Raw genomic sequence first — 24,982 nt, forward strand, 5'->3', positions numbered from 1 at the left:
CCTGGGTCCAAATAGTATTCAAAATATTTCATGTACTTTGACTTAGCATTTGCTCCAGCCTGCCTGGAATGACAGATGGGCAGGGTTTGGGTTTGCACTTCTGGGGCTATTCCATTGGTTCCATTGGCAAGCTTCCACAGCCTTTGAAACATTTTGGATGATATTTGAAGCCAGGTCTGGCTTAGGGCTATCAGCTCTAGCCTCGGTGGGAAGCTGTAAGCTTGGGGGAGAGGTCAGCAGTGCTGGGGCCATTGATAAGGTTGGTCATGGTGGGGATGGAACGAACACATGCTGTACCTATTCTTTTCACTCTGTCATTTAGGTTAGTATTGTAGAGTAACTTCAATGTTGTTGATCCATCCTCAGTTTTCTCCTATCACAGCCATTTAACTGTAACTGGTTTAAAATCACCATTGGCCTCATGGTGAAATCCCCGAGCGGTTTCCTTCCTCTCCGTTAACTGAGTTAGGAAGGACGTCTGTATCTTTGTAGTGACTGGGTATATTGATTAAATCAAATCAAATTTGATTTGTAACATGCGCCAAATACAGCAGGTGTAGACCTTACTGTGGAATGCTTATTTACAAGCCCTTAACCAATAATGAAGACTAAGAAAATATTTGCTAAGTAAACTAAAGTTAAAAAAATTTACACAAAAAAATTATACGGCTATATACGTGGGGTATCGGCACCGAGTCAATGTGCGGCGGTACCGGTTAGTCGAGGTAATTGAGGTAATATGTACATGTAGGTAGGGGTAAAGTGACTATGCATAGATAATAAACAGTGAGTAGCAGCAGCGTACAAAAGAGGGTCAATGCAAACAGTCAGGGTAGCCATTTGATTAGCTGTTCAGCAGTCTTATGGCTTAGGGGTAAAGGATGTTAAGGAGTCTTCTGGACCTAGACTTGGCGCTCCGGTACCGCTTGCCATGCGGTAGCAGAGAGAACAGTCTATGACTTGGGTGACTGGAGTCTATGGCCTTCCTCTGACACTGCCTCGTATAAAGGTCCTGCATGGCAGGAAGCTTGGCCCCAGTGATGTACTGATCTGTGGCGCCTAGCGGTCAGATACCGAGCAGTTGCCATACCAGGCAGTGATGCAACCAGTCAGGATGCTCTCGATGGTGCAGGTGTTGAACTTTTTGAGGATCTGAGGTCCCATGCCAAGTCTTTTCAGTCTCCTGTGGGAGAATAGGTATCATCGTGCCCTTTGCAAGACCGTCTTGGTGTGTTTGGACCATAAAAGTTTGTTGGTGATGTGGACACTACTACAGCCCTGTCGATGTGAATGGGGGTGTGCTCGGACGTCCTTTTCCAATGAACAGCATTCTCACGTAGGTGTTCCTTTTGTCCCGGTGGGAAAGGGTAGTGTGGAGTGCAAGAGAGATTATGTCATCTGTGGATTTGTTGGGGCGGTATGCAAATTGTAGTGGGTCTAGGATTTCTTGGATGATGGTGTTGATGTGAGCCATAGCCAGCCTTTCAAAGCACTTCATGGCTACAGATGTGAGTGCTACGGGTCGGTAGTCATTTAGGCAGGTTACCTTGGAGTTCTTGGGCACAGGGACTATGGTGGTCTGCTTGAAACATGTTGGTATTACAGACTCAGTCGGGTTGAAAATGTCAGTGAAGACACTTGCCAGTTGGTCAGCGCATGCTCCGAGTACCAGTCCTGGTAATCCGTCTGACTCCGCAGCCTTGTAATGTTGATCTGTTTAAAGGTCTTACATCGGCTATGGAGAGCGTGATCACAGAGTCGTCCAGAAGAGCTGGTGATCTCATGCATGCTTCAGTGTTGCTTGCCTCGAAAAGTAATTTTGCTTGTCTGATACGCTTGCGTCACTGGGCAGCTACACCATCCAAAGTGTAATTAATAACTTCACCATTCTCAAAGGGATATTCAATGTCTGATTTTTTTATTTTTACCCATCTACCAATAGGTGCCCTTCTATGTGAGGCATTGGAAAACCTCACTGGACTTCGTCGTTGAATCTGTGCTTGAAATTCACTGCTCAACTGAGGGACTTCACAGATAATTGTGTGAGGTACAGAGATGGGGTAGTCATTCAAAAATCATGTTAAACTTTAGTTATTATTGCACAGTGAGTCCATGAGACTTATGTGACTTAAGCACATGTGTACTCCTGAAGTTATTTAGGCTTGCCTAAAAACACAATTCCACTTTGACATTATGGGCTGATTGTGTGTAAACCAGTGACACACATTTTTTATTTAATACATTTTAAGTGAAGGCTGTAGCACAACAAAATGTGGAAATTCAAGAGGATACTTTCTTAAGGCACTGTACATGACATAGGCTTACATACATACAACATGCATATGACATGAAATCACAAGGTGTATGTGTAATTACACATAACCCAAGGTTTCCTGGACTCTTGTCCTCTATGTCTGTCCACTTGAAAACACAACTCAACAATGGACATGATTCTCATAGTGTAGAAAAGAAGCTTTGACTGTATCGATCAATTGTTTCCTTACCCAACACTGCCCCCTGGAGACATGGTCATGACACAACACCACCCCATGAATATGACACAACACCACCCCATGAATATACACACCGAGTCTACAAAGCATTAGAAACATCTTTCCATGACAGACTGACCAGATGAAAGCTATGATCTCTTATTGAAGTCACTTTTTAAATACACTTCAATCAGTATAGTAAAAGTGGAGGAAACAGCTTAATTAGGGATTTTTAAGCCTTGAGACAATTGAGACATGGATTGTGTATGTGCCATCCAGAGGGTGAATGGGTAAGACAAAAGATTTAAGTGCTTTTGAACAGGGTATGGTAGTAGGTAATAGGCGCACCGGTTTGAGTCAAGAACAGCAACGCAGCTGGGTTCACACAACAGTTTCTCATGTCTATCAAGAATGGTTCCACCACCCAAAGCCAACTTGACAACTGTGGGAAGAATGGGCCAGCATCCCTGAAGAATGCTTGACACCTTGTAGAGTCCATGCCCCGACAAAATTGAGGCTATTCTGAGGGAAAAAGGGGATGCAGCTTAATATTAGGAAGATGTTCCTAATGTTTTGTACACTCAGTGTATACAACAATTTGGTAGGTGCAGTGAAATGTGTCCTTTTACAGGATCAGCCATAGTAGTACGTCGCCCCTGAGGCAAATTAGGGTTAAGTACCTTGCTTAAGGGCACATCGACTGATTTTTCATCTTGTCAGCTAGGGGATTCGACCCAGCGACCTTTTGGTTACTGACCCAACGCTTTAACCGTTAGCAGTCGCTTCTATCCAAAGCTACATACATTTGTTGCATGGCTCCAGGGGGAACCGAACCCAGGACAGTTGCACACAGCACTACCAACTGAGCCAAACAGGAGCACATTTTCCCATGTCAGATTTTATTTACCATTCATTTCACACAGATCAGACTCTTCAACCCGACTCTCTCCAGCAACCATAACCTAAATGGAATATGTTTCAACTCAGTAAATAGCCATTGGCCTGTTCATCTTTTTCTTTAAAATTGGCCATAACTAACTAAGAAGAATAGGAGAATAGCATACCATGTACAAAAAGAGATTGGTTCAGGTGGTTCCATTTCACATTCATATTACCACCTGAGTAGAAACTTGGATGAACCAATTACATTTTCTTCAGTAATTATTCAAGATTATCACATCTTCTGTTTTAGCTTAACGCAACGTGAGGTCGAGACAAACATTGTACTGCAAATCCTAAACTTAAGTGAATTTTCACTTAGTCATGGATTGATGTCAATGGGAAAACCTGTAAAGATTTGACTTTATAAAGTGAAAGTTAGGATTCGTCCCGGACTTTGAGAAAATATCTCCTCGTAGGTAGTAGATACTTGTCTGATACATTTACACTGGTTGCCTTTGCATTCAGATAGCTTGCATACCTTGAAATCGGACCGTTTATTTCCTCAAAAACACAAACACACCGTAAAATAAATTTGCTACCAAACTGCTCATCATTCACATCAGACAAATAAAATGTTAATAAATTAATAATTATCACTAACAAAAAGTTATACCCCTACAGCTCCCTACCCGAAATCTTAATTTCTTATCTTGTTACTGTAATTATTAACCCTAACCCTTTCAAACACTTAGACCCTCAACCCACCCACTCTCCCTGAGCAAACTGACAGACCAACACATAACATCCACCATGCTTCAAACTACCACAGCCTGTAGAACCCATTATAAAAACATGACATAACATTTCAGAACCATTATGACAAACCATTCCATACTAGGGCCAGGAGTATTTTCAGACCATGTGATCTGACCAGGAACCATTTATAGGCCAACATCTGGTCAGGTCATGTGGTCAGGAAAAAAACCTCCTGGCCCTCCTTATGACACATGCAGTGACTTGAACAGTTGGCTGAATTGGATGTGATTAAAATGAATGCCACTGCACGTCATAGTAAATAAATGATCATGAACAGTTTGTCACTTTTATAACAAGTTATAAAGCTTTCATGATGCATCGTTACCACAAAGCGTGACCCTGAAACCCCAAAATCCCCATGAAACCCACATCGACATAACCACCTCCCTTAAGACCTCCAAAGTGTTATATTTTTTTTTTATCTCAATTGACAATTCATTCATTACAAATGTAAAAAAAAAAAGCAACAATGGCTCATATACATATCGACAAAATGGATTCTTCTTAATATTTCTGATGAGTGAGTGTTCTATAAAACGAAGGAGTCCCACAGAACTACACAGCCAGTCTTCCATAGAACCTTCCATAGAACCAATGCTGGTAACATCAGTCCATAGACAGAGCCTGGTTGGCTATGGGTATAGTACGGTAAAGTATGCTATTGTACAGTATGGCTGCGACTGAAATGGCCCTATCCCCTACATAGTGGACTACTCTCATAGGGTTCTGGTCAAAAGTAGTGCACTATATATGGAACAGGGTGCCATTTCAGACACAGTATGTCTGTGGTTCCTGTTGGGGTAGTTTACATGCTAGATGTTAGGTCTGTGGATCATGTGCGTCGGGTCTTCTGTCTCTTGGCCTGGCGTTTGGCCTCGTCCAGGGCAGCGTTGTCTCCACCGGCCTGACTCAGGCTACGCACCCCCTGGAGACGGCTCACCAGCTGCAGCAGCAGGGGGATCACCTGGGGAGAGACAGGGCATTAAAAAGGGTGAGATGCCAATTTATATGATCTTCTGTGTACTAAAATGCCATGAAGATCCCAGAAACCAATAGAATGTTGTTTTTTTTCAATACAAAGTACATACATTTATGCCATAATACAGAGGCAATAGGAGGTCTGCTTGAACATTTACTAGAACACTCAATTACAGTACATTGGATACATGATACATGGCTTTGCAATAGGAGTAGAGGCAGTGTACCTTCTCATGGTTGTAGGCTGCCAGCAGGAGCAGTAGAGTGAGGGGTAGAGCTATGTAGGAGCCCTGGGCTACGTCCTGGTCAGGGACTTTACGCTGTGATGAAGAACATCACATTGGGTTCTCATTCAATATTCAGAAGACACACAATGCAGGCTTTATTATCACTGTAATGACAATATTATAAATGTATTACATTAGTTGTTTTCCAAACTAGGATGAAGTTGCCTGTAGACGCTGATCTAAAATCAGTTTTCTGTTTTCCCACATAATGGATAAGGTTAGAATGTGGACAGGATAAGCTGATCTTAGATCTGTGGCTGCGGAGGAACTTCTAGCCGGAGGATTCAGCCCTGGCGGAGTTGGTACTGTGTACTTACATTGGGGTTGAAGGTCAAAGTGATGTGCTTATGGTAGCCTGTAGAGGTGAAGGAGACCTGGGGCAGAGAGAAGTCGTACTGGGAGCGAGACAGTGTTGAGTACAGCATCAACACATAGGTCTGTATTGGGGGAGAGGACACACAAAAAAAGTACATTTATGGTGATGACAACATACTCTGTAAAGCACTTAATTCCACTGACCCAGAACCGCTGGAGTTCCAGAACCGCTGGATAAACCTATACTACTTTCTAGTAACCATTAAAGGCCCAGTGCTGTCAAAATCCTGTTTTCCTGTGTTTTCTATCATATTGTACAACAGCTGATGAAACAAACACTGTAGAAGCGTGACAGATGTGAGCAGTGTAATTTTCTGATAGTTGCTGGTTGAAAATACAATTTACACAAGACATTCTAAATCAGCAGGTTTTGCATGGGTGAAGTTTAAGTTAATGGACCAATAATGAGAGTTTCAAACCTCTCTGCCAATAACAGTTTTCAGGTTACATATATATAAACTGATACATATATATAAACTGATACATATATATAAACTGATACATATATATAAACTGATATATGGTATCACAATTGATAAAAAAAAAAAATCAATTGAGAGTTATTTTTCATGAGCCATAAAATGTATTTTTTTCTCCTCCCAAAAACTAGAGGGAAAAAAATACATATTGTAAGCAAAAACAACATTGTAAACAAAAACAAATCAAAAAGCACCGATATCAATGATAACAAAAGGACATTTTTACGTCATTTACAAGCAACCTGGTCTGCTTTGTTTGAAACTTTTCCTCACCTATGCTGGCATTTCTCAAACACTGATCAAGTGGGGGTGGGGTGGGGTTTAGAAGGGGGAAAAAAAATAAAAATAAATAAATAAATAAATAAATCGGTTACTGTTGGTCAATACACTTGGAGAGACGATCATTCTATCACTATTTTGCATTGCTTTTGTATGACCTGTTAGGTTTCATTTCTATGGGGGAGGGGGGAGCGGCTGCACCATGACGGTTTGTAAGTCTGGATAAACATTATTTGAAAAACTTTTTACATTTATTTTTAAAATTTACTTCTTGGCCAATCAGGTTCATTAAGAGAGTAAGAGAGCCCCAGCCGTTCCCCATCCTCACTGGTCAAACGTACCCAACCTGTAGTCTGTAGTGTAAAATCAATGTTATGAATATGATAATGACCCATGTATGTAGCCCTGGACCTCCTGAACATGTTGATGTACACTATATACACACACAAAAGTATGTGGACACCCCTTCAAAATTTGTGGATTCGGCTTTTTCAGCCAAACCCGTTGCTGACAGGTGTATAAAATAAAGCACAGAGCCATGCAATATCCATAGACAAACATAGGCCGTAGAATAGCCTTACTGAAGCGCTCAGTAACTTTCAACGTGGCACCATCACAGAATGCCACCTTTCCAAACAAGTCAGTTTGTCAACTTTCTGCTCTGCTAGAGCTGCCCTGGACAACCGTAAGTGCTGTTATTGTGAAGTGGAAACGTCTAGGAGCAATAACGGCTCAGCCGTGAAGTGGTAGGCTACACAAGCTTGCAGAACAGGACCGCCAAGAGCTGAAGCGCAATATCACGTAAAAATTGTCTGCCCTCCGCAACACTCACTACGGAGTTCCAAACTGCCTCTGGAAGCAATGTCAGCACAATAACTGTTCGTCGGGAGCGTCATGAAATGGGTTTCCATGGCCGAGCAGCCGCACACAAGCCTAAGATCTCCATGTGCAATGCCGAGAGTCGGCTGGAGTGGTGTAAAGCCGTGGTGAGCTTTGGAGCAGTGGAAACGTGTTGTCTGGAGCGATGAATCACGCTTCACCATCTGGCAGTCCGACGGATGAATCTGGGTTTGGCGGATGTCAAGAGAACGCTACCTGCCCCAATGCATAGTGCCAACTGTAAAGTTTGTTGGAGGATGAATAATAGTCTGGGGGTGTTTTACATGGTTTGGGCTTGTCCCCTTAATTCCAGTGAAGGGAAATCTTAACGCTACCGCATACAATGACGTTCTAAACTATTCTGTGCTTTCAGATTTGTGGCAACAGTTTGGGGAAGGTCCTTTCCTGTTTCAGCATGAGAATGCCCCCGTGCACAAAGCAAGGTCCATACAGAAATCGTTTGTCAAGATCGTTGCGGAAGAACTTGACTGGCCTGCAGAGCCCTGACCTCAACCTTTGGGATGAATTGGAACGCCGACTGCGAGCCAGGGCTAATCGCCAAACCTCACTAATGCTCGTGGCTGAATGGAAGCAAGTCCCTGCTGCAATGTTCCAACATCTAGTGGAAAGCCTTCCCAGAAGAGTGGAGGCTGTTGTAGCAGCAAAGGGAGGACCAACTCCATATTAATGCTCATGATTTTGGAATGAGATGTATGACAAGAAGGTGTCCACATACCTTTGGTGATGTAGTGTATATTTGGGAGTAAACAGAGGCTACACATCTGCAGAAAGGTGAAAAGGAAGGAGCGGGAGTTCGGGAAACTCCCCAAATTTGCTTGGGGCTGACACAGGTGATATTTATATTGCCTTACAGCTAGCCTTTGTTTTCCATTTTCCCTCCATATACATCTTCCTGGTATGTCAGTTCCATGTCCATGGTCACAAATAGAAAGTCCCAGAGTGGACTCAATCGACAGCTCTCATACAGATACAGCGGTAGACCATGGAGATGTCCCGGGCCATTTTTACCAATGAAGATAACCGGGCCAACATCTATGACGATGTCTACGAACAGCCCTACTATGAAACTCCAGACATGCCTCCGAACTTGAGAAACGAGACTGAGGATGCAGTGACCCAATGGAACACACCACAGCCTGAACATTCAGAGGACCTGTTTGGTAATGGAGCCGACGCCTATGAAGAGGTCTATAGACAGCGCAATTACGAAACTCCAGACACGTGTCTTGACGGGGCGGCAGGTAGCCTAGCGGTTAGAGCGTTGGGCAAGATCGAATCCCCGTGCTGACAAGGTAAAAATCTGTCGTTCTGCCCCCGAACAAGGCAGTTAACCCACTGTTCCTAGGCCGTCATTGAAAATAAGAATTTGTTCTTAACTGACTTGCCTAGTTAAATAAAGGTCAAATAAAAAATAACAGAGACTGAGGATGCTACCCCAGGGAGCACACCACAACCCTCAGGTACTGAGAGTTCATGGAGGAGACCCTTTGTTGTTGCTAGTGTCTGGGGCTGCTGTCTACTCCTACTGGCTGGGATCATCTAACTATCTATCACATTTATACAGCCAACCTACAGAGGGAGAGAGACATTTATAAAAGCCTGTCCCGAAGGATGGCTGAAGTTCTAATGCAGCTGTCACTACATCACTACCGAACAGAAATCCTGGAATGAGAGCAGACATGACTGTCTGGCAAGAAAAGCAGACCTGGTGATCATAAACAGCCAATAGGAACAGGTATTTCTCACTACATTTGACCAATGCATCTGGATTGGTCTGACTGACAGAGACGGAAGGGACCTGGAAATGCTCATTTTAAAGTGGCCTCTTATTTTCCCCAGTACAAGATGCACCTGTGTAATGATCATAATGTTTAATCAGCTTCTTGATATACCACACCTGTAAGGTGGATGGATTATCTTGGCAAAGGAGAAATGTTCACCAACAGGGATATAAATACATTTGTGCAATTTTAAAAAAACTAAATAAGCCATTTGAGCGTATGGGAACATTTTGGGATCTTTTATTTCAGCTCATGAAACATGGAACCAACACTTTATATGTTGAGTTTATATTTTGTTCAGTATAGTTAAGCCATAATATGCTTGTGATGGGTTTGTAAAGACACAGTAGTTAAGTTTGCCATCTGTAGTATAGAAGTCAATGTGAGTAATTAACCGGGGTTTTTTGGATCAAAATGGAGCTTAGGTTGTGGGTTCGGTGGGGGGCGTGACCAATGGTGCGGTCACCAACCAACATTTTAGAGGCCCTCATGTTGTTGGCGGTGAAAAATGTAGCGGTTTTAAAACGGAGTCAATCAAACGTCATAACAAAATCAATGGGGGCTCCATGCGTCGACTAAAATACTCTTGAATGCATCATTTTTTGAATTTTAGATTCTCACCGACTGTCTAGCTTTTATTTTGGTGATTGTTGGTTCTCAAAGATTATATTATGAAAATATATAGGTCCATTATCTTTTCTATATACTTAATATCTGGTTTAAGTTGTTTAAGTTTACACCGAAAATGTTTTTCCATCCTAAAAAGTACTTACTTGTAATTTTTTTTGACATAGGCGGCCCGAAAACACAAAAAAAAAACGTTTTTATTTCATCTACAGCGTATATGAATGTATCACGATGAAATCTGAGCTGGTATTACTCTAAGAAAAAAATATATATTGTGAATTTTCATAGAGTGAAGACCTTTACTATTGACTGTTATATCTTGAAAAAAACGACAACTTAATTAAGAAAATGTATTTCTATATGTTTTACATTGTTAAACTGACAATCCCAAAATAAACAGATTCATTTTGTTCTTGATTTCTCTGTTGTCTTCTGCTTTAATTTATAAAATATTGTTATTATTTAGATTTTTTCTTCTTTCTGGGAAGTGTATTACAACTTTGTTAAATACAATTTAAATAAGTTGAGATTTGATTTAAGTAATACCACTGACCCAGAAGAGCCATTTCTGGGTTGGGTACAGCATTACTTCAGGTCTCAGGAAGGCAGTAGTGATGCTTCCTTGGCTATCAGCTACACACATTTCTAGCCCGCCTTATAATACCACCTTACACACTGAATGATAGCACATTTCTAGCCCGCCTTATACCACCTTCCATACTGAATGATAGCACATTTCTAGCCCGCCTTATACCACCTTACATACTGAATGACAGCACATTTCTGTTGCAGGTCCATACCTCTCCATCCCTGTCCAGAGGCGGGAAGTGGAAGAAGAGGGACTGTCCCAAAGACACACTGTTGATGGGGTTGTCAAGGTTGTCACTCTTATACAGCTTCACCTGCACGGGACAGGAGGAGAAATACAATTATATGGAGCCATAGAATTAAATAGAGGACTCTAGATGGATATAACCCGTTTTAGCATTAGTCCTCTAAAGTGGCATCATAACATTAAATGGGACATCAGCTACATTTTGGCTTCATCTATGAATTAGTTCCTTATGACACATTGAAAATATTTTTGGATTGAGAGAGGTAGTTATGAGGTGATTTTATGGGTATTATAGTGAGGGGATCTTACAGAGAGGGTGGGCAGGTGTTCTGGTGAGGTTTTATGGGTATTGTAGTGAGGGGATCTTACAGAGAGGGTGGGCAGGTGTTCTGGTGAGGTTTTATGGGTATTGTAGTGAGGGGATCTTACAGAGAGGGTGGGCAGGTGTTCTGGTGAGGTTTTATGGGTATTGTAGTGAGGGGATCTTACAGAGAGGGTGGGCAGGTGTTCTGGTGAGGTTTTATGGGTATTGTAGTGAGGGGATCTTACAGAGAGGGTGGGCAGGTGTTCTGGTGAGGTTTTATGGGTATTGTAGTGAGGGGATCTTACAGAGAGGGTGGGCAGGTGTTCTGGTGAGGTTTTATGGGCATTGTAGTGAGGGGATCTTACAGAGAGGGTGGGCAGGTGTTCTGGTGAGGTTTTATGGGTATTGTAGTGAGGGGATCTTACAGAGAGGGTGGGCAGGTGTTCTGGTGAGGTTTTATGGGTATTGTAGTGAGGGGATCTTACAGAGAGGGTGGGCAGGTGTTCTGGTGAGGTTTTATGGGTATTGTATTGAGGGGATCTTACAGAGAGGGTGGGCAGGTGTTCTGGTGAGGTTTTATGGGTATTGTAGTGAGGGGATCTTACAGAGAGGGTGGGCAGGTGTTATGGTGAGGTTTTATGGGTATTGTAGTGAGGGGATCTTACAGAGAGGGTGGGCAGGTGTTCTGGTGAGGTTTTATGGGTATTGTAGTGAGGGGATCTTACAGAGAGGGTGGGCAGGTGTTCTGGTGAGGTTTTATGGGTATTGTAGTGAGGGGATCTTACAGAGAGGGTGGGCAGGTGTTCTGGTGAGGTTTTATGGGTATTGTAGTGAGGGGATCTTACAGAGAGGGTGGGCAGGTGTTCTGGTGAGGTTTTATGGGTATTGTAGTGAGGGGATCTTACAGAGAGGGTGGGCAGGTGTTCTGGTGAGGTTTTATGGGTATTGTAGTGAGGGGATCTTACAGAGAGGGTGGGCAGGTGTTCTGGTGAGGTTTTATGGGTATTGTAGTGAGGGGATCTTACAGAGAGGGTGGGCAGGTGTTCTGGTGAGGTTTTATGGGTATTGTAGTGAGGGGATCTTACAGAGAGGGTGGGCAGGTGTTCTGGTGAGGTTTTATGGGTATTGTAGTGAGGGGATCTTACAGAGAGGGTGGGCAGGTGTTCTGATGAGGTGATGATGTTCCCACTCAGGTCAAACTGGTTGATCTGCCTGAAGGCGATGATGTTGACTCCTACAATGTCGGTGCTCCCAACCTCTATGGAGCGGTGCTGAGGCAGGGCTCTCTCGATGTGGTCGTTGCCCTGTGCTCTCAGCTGGATCAGGTATCTACAGCCAGGCTGTGAGAGAAGCTCAAAGTTAGCAACACAAAAATAATAGCAGAGCTATTAGCAATTGATACCCCCAAACACTGCTGTTGCAAACGGTAATGACCCATTCTGCACAAAGTAACTCTTACAAATGTGTTGTATCGTTATGTCAGCTTCATAACTACTTTATGTGCTTGTATACAGGCTTTATAAGTGCTTTATGTAGCCCTTATTGAAGCCTCAAAAAGGCCCGACTCACCAGCAAGCCCCTGAGCCTGAAGCGGCCCTCCTCGTCTGTGACTGTGTCCTCGCTGTAGATACTACACTCTGCCTGTCCCACTGCCTCCACTGACACGTCCCTCTCAGCATCACCACTCAGGGACTGAACTGCCCCGTAGCAGCTAGATAGGACGCAGTAAATCAGGAAACTGGTCAGACAGGCAGCCATTTTGGGGATCGATAGGACAGACAAATAATCACACACCGCTATTTGGGGGATGGGACTGTTACGCTCCTTGTCAAGTAAGTCAGCAAGAACATGCCTGAATAAGATTTGTTACAATAAAAAGAAGTGGCTAATGATGGCTGGGGGGGAATTGAACATCATTCTGCCTTGTTTAGTACATTTTTGCAGTTAGTTTAAAGCTCATTGGGTTTCACTCACTTTTTATGAAATGTGCTACATAGATAAAGATTAATTTGATTGTCCCGTTTCTAGTACCTGTATGCTGTTTTGAATCCGGTGATGTGGATGCTGAGGTTCTGTCCCTCCTCTACGGTGATCATCTGAGAGGCTGGCTCAAACCTGAACTCCTTCATCATGGGCTTGAAGTAGTACTGACCTGGGCTCTGAGGGGAGGGATGGAGGGATAGAAAGGAAGAACAGAAGACATGCAATCAATAAATGCCACCTGCAGTGCTGCTGCACCAAATCAGCACCAGTTCACATCACACAGAATATAGACTTCCACCTAGTAGCCCGGTGTGTTTAATAGTTAATCATTCAGGAGGATAATACAGGTATGAAGTAGGTGTTGAGTTCAGTAAGGAACGTCGAGGTCCTTACCAAGTTGTTGAAGGTGAGGACGCCAGTGTCCTGGGTGAGCAGGTTGGATCTGAACGATCCTCCACTGAGAGACAGCAGGACTCCAGACAGAGCGTGACCATCCTCTGACTTGATCTACGACACACAGAGAAAGATAGGAGAATGAACACACTGTATAAGACTATACAAACCCTGCCGCAGCCAAAACTATATTTAAGTTGCAGTTCGACACCAAGGCAAAATTCCAAAAGAACACTGTTGAATGGCAATACATTCGCAGAACAGACTCATCAAATATTTATTAAAACAACCCACACCCTACCGAAGGAGGGATAATGTTACTAATTAAACAAAAAAACAATGTTCTGCCAACAAGACAAAGGCTAATAAATGGCCTGTTCTTTCCACTGAGCTAGCTAGTAGTATGTGTGTTCTGTACCTTGAAGGTGACTCCAGCCAGGGCGAAGGCCTTGAAGTCTCCCTGGGTTTCCTCTACAGTGCTGAGGATGAAGCCCTCCTTACTGGCACTGATGTCATAGTGACGGTCACTGTGCAGGGGACCAACACTGAGGAGGGAGAAACAACCAATAGAAAGTCATTCAGGTTGACTTGTATTACTGTACGTTTCCTACAAATGTCACAATCAAGGAGCATTTATTTACCAAACACCATGAGAAAACCTGCCTGAAGCTAATCTAAAGCAACAAATATGTAACATGGTGGACATTTCAAGTGGCTAGATTAAAACGCAAAGTGGTCAAATGTATTGTAAAAAAACAACAAGAGCATGATTTGAACAAGCAACCCCAGCTTGCAAGATGTTTTGCCTGATGCCTCGGGCAAGGATGAGTAGGGGATTCTAGCCTTACAACTAGCACAGCAGTGACTGAGGTTATGGTTAGGGGATAGTCATGTATACCTGTAAGCCCCGTTCTCGTTGGTGGCGACAGTGATGAGGGGGGCCTTGGCTCCTCTCTCGGTGATGGAGATCTCTACCCCCTGCAGCTCTGGAGTCACTTGGCCCTCCAGGAACAGACCAGCCCGCCCCGCGATGTCCACCACACGCCCTGGACAAGACTCTGTGAGAAGGGGACAGAATCAGAGAAGGTATATAGATTACCGCTGCACACAGACAGAGCTTCATGGCCGGTGATGTCCACCACACGGCCTGGACAGATCTCTGTGGATGGGTGCTGGTTGGGGCAGAGAATAGGGAGTTACACCATATATAAATATAGAGACAGACAAAAACAGGTTATACACCTGTGGTGGAAAATTACTAAATGAGTTATGCTATCCCGTGTGATACTACTTAAGATAATTGTCTCTTGCTATATGTTAAGTGTTTGTTTTTTTCTAACCTGATACAAATGTGTCTTCGTGTGACTTAGTCACAAGATTGGGCGAATAGCTAAGATCCGTTAGGGTGTGACCCCAGCATGTGAGACATCCCGTGTTTTTACTATCTGTGAGCTGTGATAAATGCAGTTAGACGGTTGAGCCCTAGAGCTATCAACCTCGAGCCATCTTAAGATCTGCACAGTCAAACCAATCGCCTTGTACACACTATGTTACGCCCCTGTTTACACACATCTGCTAAACTGCCATGTAGACAAGAGGTTGTACTTTCTATAAAAGCGGAGAGCCAACTCTGCTCGTTGGGCTTTTAACTCTGCACTTTTGTGCGGATTGTTGACTGATCCATTTGTTGCTAATCTAATTAAATATAAATTGTTGTTTGAAGAATCTCTCTTCCCTTTTGGTTAGAATTTCCACTACAAACCACAGAGAGATATGCAGACAGACACCAGACCAAACACACACACACACACACACACACACACACACACACAAGAAGAGGATAACAAGGAGTGAACTCTGACCTCCAGTTATAGTAGACTCAACCTCCGGCGGATAGAAGAGAAGCTCCTTGGAGGAGGGAGTCACAGTGATCCTCTCCCCAGCCCTGGCCCAGTAAGAAAATTCATAGTGAAAGGGGCTGGTGAGCTCATCAGCTCTCTCTTGGATGGGGGGCTGGCTGTCACCGCCATCCTCAGCCTCTTGGGCGCGTCTCTCCCTCTCCTGGCGCCGCAGCTCGATCTCCTGCAGCTGCTGCTCCTGTCTCTGCTCCTCCAGGCTTCTCAGAGGGCCTAGGACTAGAGCTGGCTCAGACTCTATGGAGGATCTGATGGAGGACACATAAACAGTGTTTAGTTTTATACAGCAGGACCAGACTATGGACGACCTACAGGAGGAACACAGTGATAATCGTTTTTTGTTGTTGTCATATTTAGAAAAACAATCAAGTAATTAATGTTTAAACCCTAATTCTGGAAATGCATGTAAATCTCCAACCTTTTTATGAATGATGTACACTGTTCTATGTAAATAGGTGGTTGAATCAAATTATGCACACAGATTCACCCCTTTGAGTTCACCGTATATTCTGTATACAGTACTGCTCAGCAAATCTTACACACAATTTCAGATATTTATCTTACAAACAACGACAATGCCATCAGTCCACATTTTGCCAGGTTGTTTGGACATGGTAGAGTGAAAGTAGAGTGATAGCAGGCCTATAGAGGTGGCGGGGACTAACTTGATGGTGACCGTGACATCCAGGATCTTATCAGTGGTGATTAGGCCAGTCATGTGATGTCTCACTGCAGTCAGGGTCAGGATAGTGGGGGCTGACCTGAAGGAGACATTAAGACAAGTAGAGTCATTCACTTTGGTGTGGCTATATAAAAGGAAAACATAGAAATGGATCCAATAGAACACCCTTACGTGTCGTAGGTATAATAGTCCTGTTCGAATTGGTGGCAAGATCGAGGAGTCACTTTGTACACACCTGGCAAAGGCAAGATTAGATGATTAATAAGGATGGATAGATATCTATATCTATATCTATATATATATATATATTCATGTATCTACCGGTAACCTATATTAACCTAGGTTAGTCTCATAAAGACACATTTATTGTCCAAAGAGAGGTCTTTCAGTAAGGATTTTGAAGAGAATCGAAGACAAGTAAAAAGAAGAGGAGGAGTTTCTCCCACCAGGCTTGGAGAGACAGAAGCGGTTGACCCCCTTGGAGAGGTTATAGACGCCAACGTTCTCAGGCTTGCTGCCATCCTGGAAGAACTCCTGCCAAGATACATACACACTCATTTAGACTTTCACACCAGCAACCACAATTATGTAAAATAACGTATGAGCTATTTAAGAACCATTTTTCTCAGCAATTCACTCATTATCTTCTTATCAGAGCAGCTGTCCAACAGTATATGGACAGCTACTCGTCGAACATCTCATTCCAAAATCATGGGCATTAATATAGAGTTGGTCCACCAATTGCTGCTACAAAAGCCTTCCAACTCTTCAGGGAAGGCTCTCCACTAGATGTTGGAACATTGCTGCTGGACTTGCTTCCATTCAGCCACAAGAGCATTAGTGAGGTCGGGTACTGATGTAGGGCGATTAGACCTGGCTGCCAGTCAGCGTTCCAATTCATCCCAAAGGTGTTTGATGGGATTGAGGTCAGGGCTCTGTACAGGCTGTCAAGTTCTTCCACACCGATGTCGACAAACCATTTCTGTATGGACCTTGCTTTGTGCACGAGGGCATTGTCATGCTGAAACAGGAAAGGGCCTTCCCCAAACTGTTGCCACAAAGTTGGATGCACAGAATCGTCTAGAATGTCTGTGCATTCTGAAGCGTTAACATTTCCCTTCACTGGAATTAAAGGGCTTAGCCCAAACCATGAAAAACAGCCCCAGACCATTATTCCTCCTCCACCAAACTTTACAGTTGGCACTATGCATTGGGGCAGGTAGTGTTCTCCTGGCATCCACCAAACCCAGATTTATCAGTCGTACTGCCAGATGATGAAGCGTGATTCATCGCTCCAGAGAACACGTTTCCACTGGTCCAAAGCTCACCACAGCTTTACACCACTCCAGCCGACTCTCGGCATTGCACATGGAGATCTTAGGATTGTGTGCGGCTGCTCGGCCATGGAAACCCATTTCATGACACTCCCGACGAACAGTTATTGTGTTGACGTTGCTTCCAGAGGCAGTTTGGAACTCGGTAGTGAGTGCTTAAACCGAGGACAGATTTAAAAGGGCTACGCGCATCAGGACTCTGCGGTCTCGTTCTGTGAGCTTGTGTGGCCTACCACTTCGTGGCTGAGCCGTTGTTGCTCCTAGACGTTTCCACTTCACAATAACAGGACTTACATGCAGACTAGTCCGCGGGCGCATGTTGATTTTGTCCATCCACACCAGACACGATAAGGATATGCAGGTTGAAATATCAAAACAAACTCTGAACCAACTATATTAATTTGGGGACAGGTCGAAACACATGAAACATTCATGGCAATTAAGTTAGCTAGCTTGCTGTTGATAGCCAATTTCTCCTGGGATATAAACAATGGGTTGTAAGTTTACTTGAAACGCACAACGTCATCTACTCCGACAATTAATCCACAGATAAAAGGGTAAACCGATCTCCTCAGGCTTCTTCTTCTTCAGACTTTATATGGCGGCTGGCAACCAACTTTAAGGTGCATTACCACCTCCACCACCAACCGGACTGGAGTGTGGACCTCAGTTCGTCTTTCAATCACCCACGTAGGTATATGCTCCTAAAAACCAATGAGGAGATGGGAGAGGCGGGACTTGTAGCACGTCAAGCTTCACAAAAAGAACCAAGTTCTATTTTAGCGCCTGGCTACGCAGACGCTCGTTGACGAGTGCAAGCAGCGTGGGTGCAATGATTGAATAACGTGTACATTCATTTTGCAACGCATACGATGTGGGCAGTGTGATCAGCATGTTACAGTTGACCGGGGCAGCTCTAGCAGGACAAATTTGGACAAACTGACTTGTTGGAAAGGTGGCATCGTATGACGGTGCCACGTTGAAAGTCACTGAGCTCTTCAGTAAGGCCAATGTTTGTCTATGGAGATTGCATGGCTGTGTGCTCGATTTTATACACCGGTCAGCAACGGGTGAGGCTGATATAGCCAAATCCACTGATTTACAGGGGTGTCCAAATACATACTTTTGGCCGTGTAGTGTATAACAAGCACGAACAGAAATACACGCAGGAACACATAACAGTACACATGCACACAACTACACATAAGAACAAACCTAAAGACACACTCTCTCTGTCCCCTACACACACCCCTCCCCTGTGTTACTACTGACCAGGGTGATGGCGTGGGACAGTGAGCAGCGGAGGATGTAGCCTATCTGTCTGAGCTCTACTCCCAGCACGTCAGAGTCCAGCACCTCCACCTCCACCGACTTGAGCTTCCAGCACCACTCCTCATGGGAGATACTCACTGGGAGGGAGGAGAGCAGAGAGTCAGAAAGTCTGACATTTCTACAATATTGACATAAGGACAATACATACATAACCTAGCCTGAGAGACTGGAGTACAGCCTGGCTTTTGTATATGGATTTATTTTCTTACAACATTGACCATCCTATAACATACTTGTTCAGTAGACACATAACGGAAGAAAACTGAACGAAACGAGGAGCTACTAAAAAGATTATTGTCCAAAAATAAATTTTTGTTTTCCATAGCAACATTCTTTTTTTTATACCTTTTGCCCCAATGAACACAACCCAGGAGGTCCATACCTTTGTATTTGCCAGGCAGGACGTTGTCAAAGGAGATTTCCAAGGTGTCACCGCTCCCTGAGAGGAGCACGCTCCTCCTCTCCCCCTGACGACTCACCGGCTGCAGGGTCACCGACAGGTCATCACAGTTCGCTGGGGGTCAAGAGGTCAAAGGTTATTCAAAGTGGTAAAGCCGTGAAAATGAGACCGTCACTGATTGGCTGTCTAACGAGGATGCTAGGACTAATAGAGTATTTAGGTTGACTGTGTTTTCAGTGTTTGTCTTGACAATGACCCAGTTAGGCATCAAAACACACCCACCCAGTCTGTCTAATAGAAAAGCACTTTTAACCATGACTGTTTTCATTCAACAGAAAATGCGCCCTACTTTTCCCTGTTGAATAAGAGTTATTTCTCCCTAAGGGGTTATTATTAACCTTGAATTATTCCTACTTGACATCTAAACAGGAAACGTTCAGAGTTAGTCATAGACTAATGGGAGAGAGCTCCAGGGCAGGCTTACCCAGACAGTAGACCCTGCCCGAGACGGAGGCCATGAACTGGGTGAAGAGGAGGTCGGAGAGGGGCCTGTCCACCAGGGAGACCTCCAGAGCAGCAGGCTGCAGGGCCAGGCCAGCCTTCACCTCCGCCTCAGGAAGAGACACCTGCAGGGAAGGATGGAAGACAGGGTGAAACGTTAGCCTAAGTACAGCCAAGGTAAATGGAAAAATCCTGTTTGGTTGTATTTTGAGGGTAACATCCCGAAGAGCTGATCTCACGTAAATAGGACTGGAAGTAGGATGAAGTTGCCCATAGACACTGATCATAGATCAGTTTAGTATGCTTTCTTCACCCTTATAGGGATATGATTCAGAGCAGGTAAGCTGATCCTAGATAAGGGCCTAAGGGCAACTTCGCTCGATACAACCAAAGCCACCAAAATACAGACAATTCATCTCATAGTCAGAACAAGCTGTATTTCTGTAACGTACGGTAACACTGTAGTCTCCAGGTTTGGCATGGAAGCAGAAGGCCCCCTGCTGGTCCGAGTCGGTGGTGCGGGTGGCGGTGTTGTCCTGTCCCAGGGGAGTGAGGGTCACCTTGTAACGCCCCTGCTGCTTCAGGCCCTCTGGCAGACGGGTGATAGCGATCTGACCACACACGCTGAACCTGGAGAGGGGGGGATGAGCATGACATTTATAACGCTTCAACAGAACAACTACGTAGCTGTTTAGTGAGATGTATGTTATGATTATAGATGGAGCCATCAATAGGACACATTGAAAGTAGAAACTCACCCAGCAGTGATGATGTCAGGGAGTTGAGGCGTGTTGGGAGCTATCTTCACCGTGATTGGCTCAAAAAACATGAGGTCCTTGTGCGTGCGGAGGGTGTAGGTACCGGTGGTCATATTCTCCAGGCGGTAGGAGCCGTCCTCTTTGGTCAGAACTGTTAGAGGGGAAGAAAGAGAGAGGGAGGAAAAGGGAGAGAGTGGGAGAAAGAAAGGGTTCGGCAGAAGGACAATCCCAACGCAAATGGACATAGCATGTCTCCACGTTAATCAAACAACGCTATCGCTGATATTTCTCCTACGAATTTGAACACAGATAATAGACGAGAAATGGGGTGGTGGATGTCACTATGGTTACCTTTGATCTGGTTGTTGAGGGTTACCATGGCGTCGGGTACCCCGTCCCCCTCCAGGCTGTTGAGAACCCTGCCGGTCACAGAGAAACCCATGACACGGAAGATAGGCTACAGAGAGAGAGAGAGAAACTCAAAACACAACACCTCCAGGGTCATGTACAGTACCATAACCACTGTTTATCACATGACACAAAGGACAATGCTGTACGATTTTAACCCATAAGTAACAGCCAAGCAGGAAGCTGGAGCACTGTAAACTTACCTCCAGCTTCAAGCTGTTGTGCTCCACCCTGAAGTCCATTCTGGAAGGCGCCACGTCAAATGTGATCCTCTCTCCCCTGTAGAAGGGAATCTGAAACACAGACAAAGTACATAATACATTCTTTTTGTATAGAGCCTATATAGAGCCCTCCAGATTTTTGTAGAGAGCCTTCTAGATCTCAAGGATATTTTACACATAAAAGACAGCATAAGAACACCAACTGTGCTGTTTCAGCAACACACATTAACTGGGAGTGATATGTGCTGAATACGTAATCTTCAAAAGGCCTTTTCACAGAGCATTTTCTTAGCCCAGGGCTAATTTGCCATGGGATAAGTGCAGTGTGAACAACACGGGTGTGTTGTGGCGGCCATCTTACCACAGTGTAATCTCCGCTGGCTAGTGAGGGGAAGGAGAAGATGCCGTCCTCTCGGGACAGGGCGCTACACACGTAGACCAGGGAGTCATCTCCAGACTCGGCTCCATCCACTGGGGCTGTGTTACAGCCACTGATGTCCTGGGAAACACAACAAATACACATATTACAGGGAATTTGATTTAACTAGGCAAGTCAGTTAAGAACAAATTCTTATTTACAATGACGGCCTACACCGGACGCCGCTGGGCCAATTGTGTGCCGCCCTATGGGACTCCCAATCACGGCCGGTTGTCATACAGCCTGGATGTAAGATAAGTATTACATGCATTTGAACCTTGAGATTCCCGTTTTGGGTAAAAACTGTATGTATCCATCTGGGTTTCTATATCATAATTTAACCATTCATGAGGTAAAATGCCCAGCTTCATAGACAGCCAACATTAAGGATAAAATATCACTGTAGTGTATCACAATATGTATAGAAATACAGCGGACTGGACACCACCGCTCTTTGAATTTTCCATTCAATTCAATACAAATACATTTTACCTCCTTCTTCACTGTGGCAGAGTAGAGGAGGAAGGTGACTTTTTTCATGGGCTCCCCATCACTCCGGACCTCCCCAGAGACATCGTACCCTCCCACCACCAGATGTTCTGCAGCCGCTGCATTGGCACTGGACACACGCACTGACGTAGCGCTCTGTGGAAAGACAACGCAAAATGATAGTGAATCATTTGGACGTTTTTTTCTCTAATCCTTTTTGCATAGTTTACACTACCTGTAATCACTTATGTTCTTATTCTGCTTGCTTATATTACTTGTGCAATATGATTGTTGAGTTCCAATTGCATCCAACTAAAATTGTGCCAATAACACCTACAGCTGCACATTGAGATGGCTTGAGATCATGAGCCATGCAGAAAGAAACTCACCTGCTCCAAGGTCCAGGATGGATGAGAAGCAATGATGTCATAATTTCCAGGAAGTACTTTGGAGAAGGTGTACCTGTGAAATGACCCAAAAACATTCTGTGTTAGAAGCCTTGTGCTTGTACCACCCCCACGTATATTGTCCTGATACAAAAACAACAGCAGATGTGTACAAAAACATTAGCATTGATATGAATGGCTTGAGTTGTCAGTACTGAAAGAAAAGCCAGTGTGTGTGGGAGATTGTTTGTGTTGTAAAGGGTAGTTATATTGCCTTGTAGTTTAAAGTAATGCTGTTAAGAGATTGAGGAGCGGTCCCTTACTTTCCTCCAGGCTGAGTGAGCACAGTCTGCAGCTTTTCTCCTGTTCCCTCCCTGGTCAGGCTGATCTCCACCCCAGCTGGGCCCAGGAGTTGGCCTTTACTTAGCACCTGGGACATACACAACACATTAACGCCACAACAAAGTAAACTATTATTTCAGAAATGCACATACTGTAGATCCGGTAAGTACAAACACTAAACAACCATTTAAAGAAGTGTCAGATCTCTGTGCCATTCCGTTTAGTCAGTAAATAGTGATGTATTGAGTCTTTGGGGGGGAACGTAGTCTAGCGGTTAAACGCGTTGGGCCAGTAACAGAAAGGTCGCTGGTTCGAATCCCCGGGCCGATTAGATTAAAAAATGTTGATATGCCCTTGAGCAAGACACTTAACCCTAATTGCTCCAGTAAGTCGCTTTGGATAAGAGGATCTGCTAAATGACTAAAATGTAAATGTATTTTAGCCAGCACCATCCCCACAAGGGTTAGGCCAAGGCTTTTTGAAGAAGAGTTCCTCTCACCGCTCCAGAGACAGAGAAGCCAGTGAAGACAAAGTTGATGTCCTGCTCCTTGGTGCAGATATCATTGACCCCGTCCACATAGAGGTCCACACTGGTGGGCTCTGCAAAAACACAGTGTTATGTTACAGCACTGCTGGCAATACACAAGAAGTACAAATACACATGAAATTCTCCTTACCAAAGCTCCACCCAAGAGGAGGCTCAATCTTCAACACAAAGTCTCCCTGTAAATAAGAGAGTCAAATATCAGCAAAACTGCCTCTATGAATCAGAGTGGAAGACTCCTCTCTCGTCGCTAAAATGTAGGCAGGTAAACAGCATTTTCCTGTGGCTACCCTATCTCCACCTGATACCGCCACAAGGACCAATAGCATGGATAACTGGTAAAGTACGATGAAATATAATTGTATTCAACATTCTGTCTTGTAGACTACTGCGTCTTATTTTACAGCGACTTCTTTCAGACTGATATCCATGAAGTAACCAGGAAAACAGTCTGATGTTTAGACAAACCAATGCCATACTACTACTATTGCATTTTCATATGCATCAATACCACAGGGGGCTGGTGGGAGAAGCTATAGGACGGGCTCATTGTAATGTCTGGAATGGAATACATGAAACGGTATCAAACACATCAAACGTATGGAAGCCACGTTTGTTCCATTTATTATTACATTCCAGCCCTTACAATGAGGTCGCCTGCCAACTCTGATCAATACATTCATTACCTTGTCATAGAGGGGAATCATAAAGTATCCATTGATGGGAGCACAGTCGGTCTGATATTTCAAAGAGCCTTGTTTGGTGTACACTTTAATCTGTGAGAGACAAGAAAGACGATATGTATTTAGCAATGCACAAACAGAACCAAAAGGCAAAAGCATGATTTCATGCAATGCATGCTGGACAGTACTAGAGGCTTTTGAAGTCAAGTAGCTAGTTAGCTAACGTGAATGACTTACACCGGCAGTCATTAGGGTGAGGGTGGTCCAGTCTGAGATGATTTGACTAAATAGTAATCCTATTATTAGAAATGGTGTGTGTATGGTGCAATACCTCGTCAGTACAGTGGGGTTTAAGTGGACTGGCAACTAGCTAGCTTAACTTCAGCATGCTAGCTAACGTTAGCTAGCCAGTGCGTAAACTGCCATTCGCTCAGAGTTTTAAATGTAGAAAGGGCTTAAAAATCTGTGAAACGCACTTTTTAAATAGCTGCAGGTTATTGCGTTTCTGATGTGTTTTGTAAGGATAGCTAGTTAGTACAATGCTATATTAACTAGTTAGCTCACAAGTTCTGAATTTCGACATGGTTGTGCACGAGAAACCAGCAACATAGATCAGAGATGGCACGTGAGATTAGTGTGGCTAGTCATAGAGTTAGCTAGATCATTTTACTAGCCACCTTGGGGCTAATGTTATTTCATTCAAACTCAACTGTCATTTCACCACTCAAGACCACAAGCAATAGTCTGTCTCCGCCTACTAAGGTAGTAGGCCGTCTCTGCACTCACCTCGATCAGCGAGTAGTTGATTTCAACGTCGGATTTCACGAACCCTCCGCAGGCCACCACAATGTCATCAGCTGACACTGTAATAAACTGGCAGCAGATGATTCCAAATAATATCCAGAACACTGCCATGTCTGCCGGTTCCGTTATTCCGAGTTTACGCCAGAAGATTTTTCTGGACAACCGAATTGACAGTGCACGCTGCCTCCGGTTCCCGTTACGCTGTTGAAGGAGCAGTAGCTAGCTATTCTGGAGGTGTCGACACCTGCTGGTGCGGAGGTGACATAGATTAAGAATGTACTTTTGAAAATGTTGGGTGCCTATTCAAATATGAACAGAATCTTGTCTTTTGGGTTTCCCTACTGAACAAATTA

At 44.1% G+C, this 24,982-nt stretch overlaps 1 protein-coding gene across 1 annotated transcript; it reads right to left on the reverse strand.

The window, feature by feature from the left end:
• Positions 1 to 3,370: 3,370 nt before the first annotated feature.
• nomo (nodal modulator) lies at positions 3,371 to 24,890 on the reverse strand. Its single transcript, XM_045691151.1, has 29 exons — positions 24,612 to 24,890; positions 23,829 to 23,918; positions 23,276 to 23,321; positions 23,098 to 23,198; positions 22,580 to 22,686; positions 22,260 to 22,332; positions 21,874 to 22,026; positions 21,325 to 21,462; positions 20,946 to 21,035; positions 20,686 to 20,791; positions 20,335 to 20,485; positions 20,029 to 20,206; positions 19,560 to 19,701; positions 19,058 to 19,189; positions 18,616 to 18,752; positions 16,456 to 16,543; positions 16,181 to 16,244; positions 15,993 to 16,088; positions 15,274 to 15,575; positions 14,310 to 14,469; positions 13,830 to 13,956; positions 13,412 to 13,525; positions 13,067 to 13,194; positions 12,605 to 12,746; positions 12,181 to 12,375; positions 10,697 to 10,798; positions 5,773 to 5,892; positions 5,396 to 5,488; positions 3,371 to 5,154 (listed from the first exon to the last, which is right to left on the reverse strand). The coding sequence occupies exons 1-29, from the start codon at positions 24,738 to 24,740 to the stop codon at positions 5,023 to 5,025; spliced, it is 3,636 nt and encodes a 1,211-aa protein (XP_045547107.1). The 5' UTR covers positions 24,741 to 24,890; the 3' UTR covers positions 3,371 to 5,022.
• Between the last annotated feature and the right edge of the window lie 92 nt (positions 24,891 to 24,982).

This window comes from Salmo salar, chromosome ssa12 (genome assembly GCF_905237065.1).
Source record: "Salmo salar chromosome ssa12, Ssal_v3.1, whole genome shotgun sequence".
NCBI classification, from domain to species: Eukaryota; Metazoa; Chordata; class Actinopteri; order Salmoniformes; family Salmonidae; genus Salmo; species Salmo salar.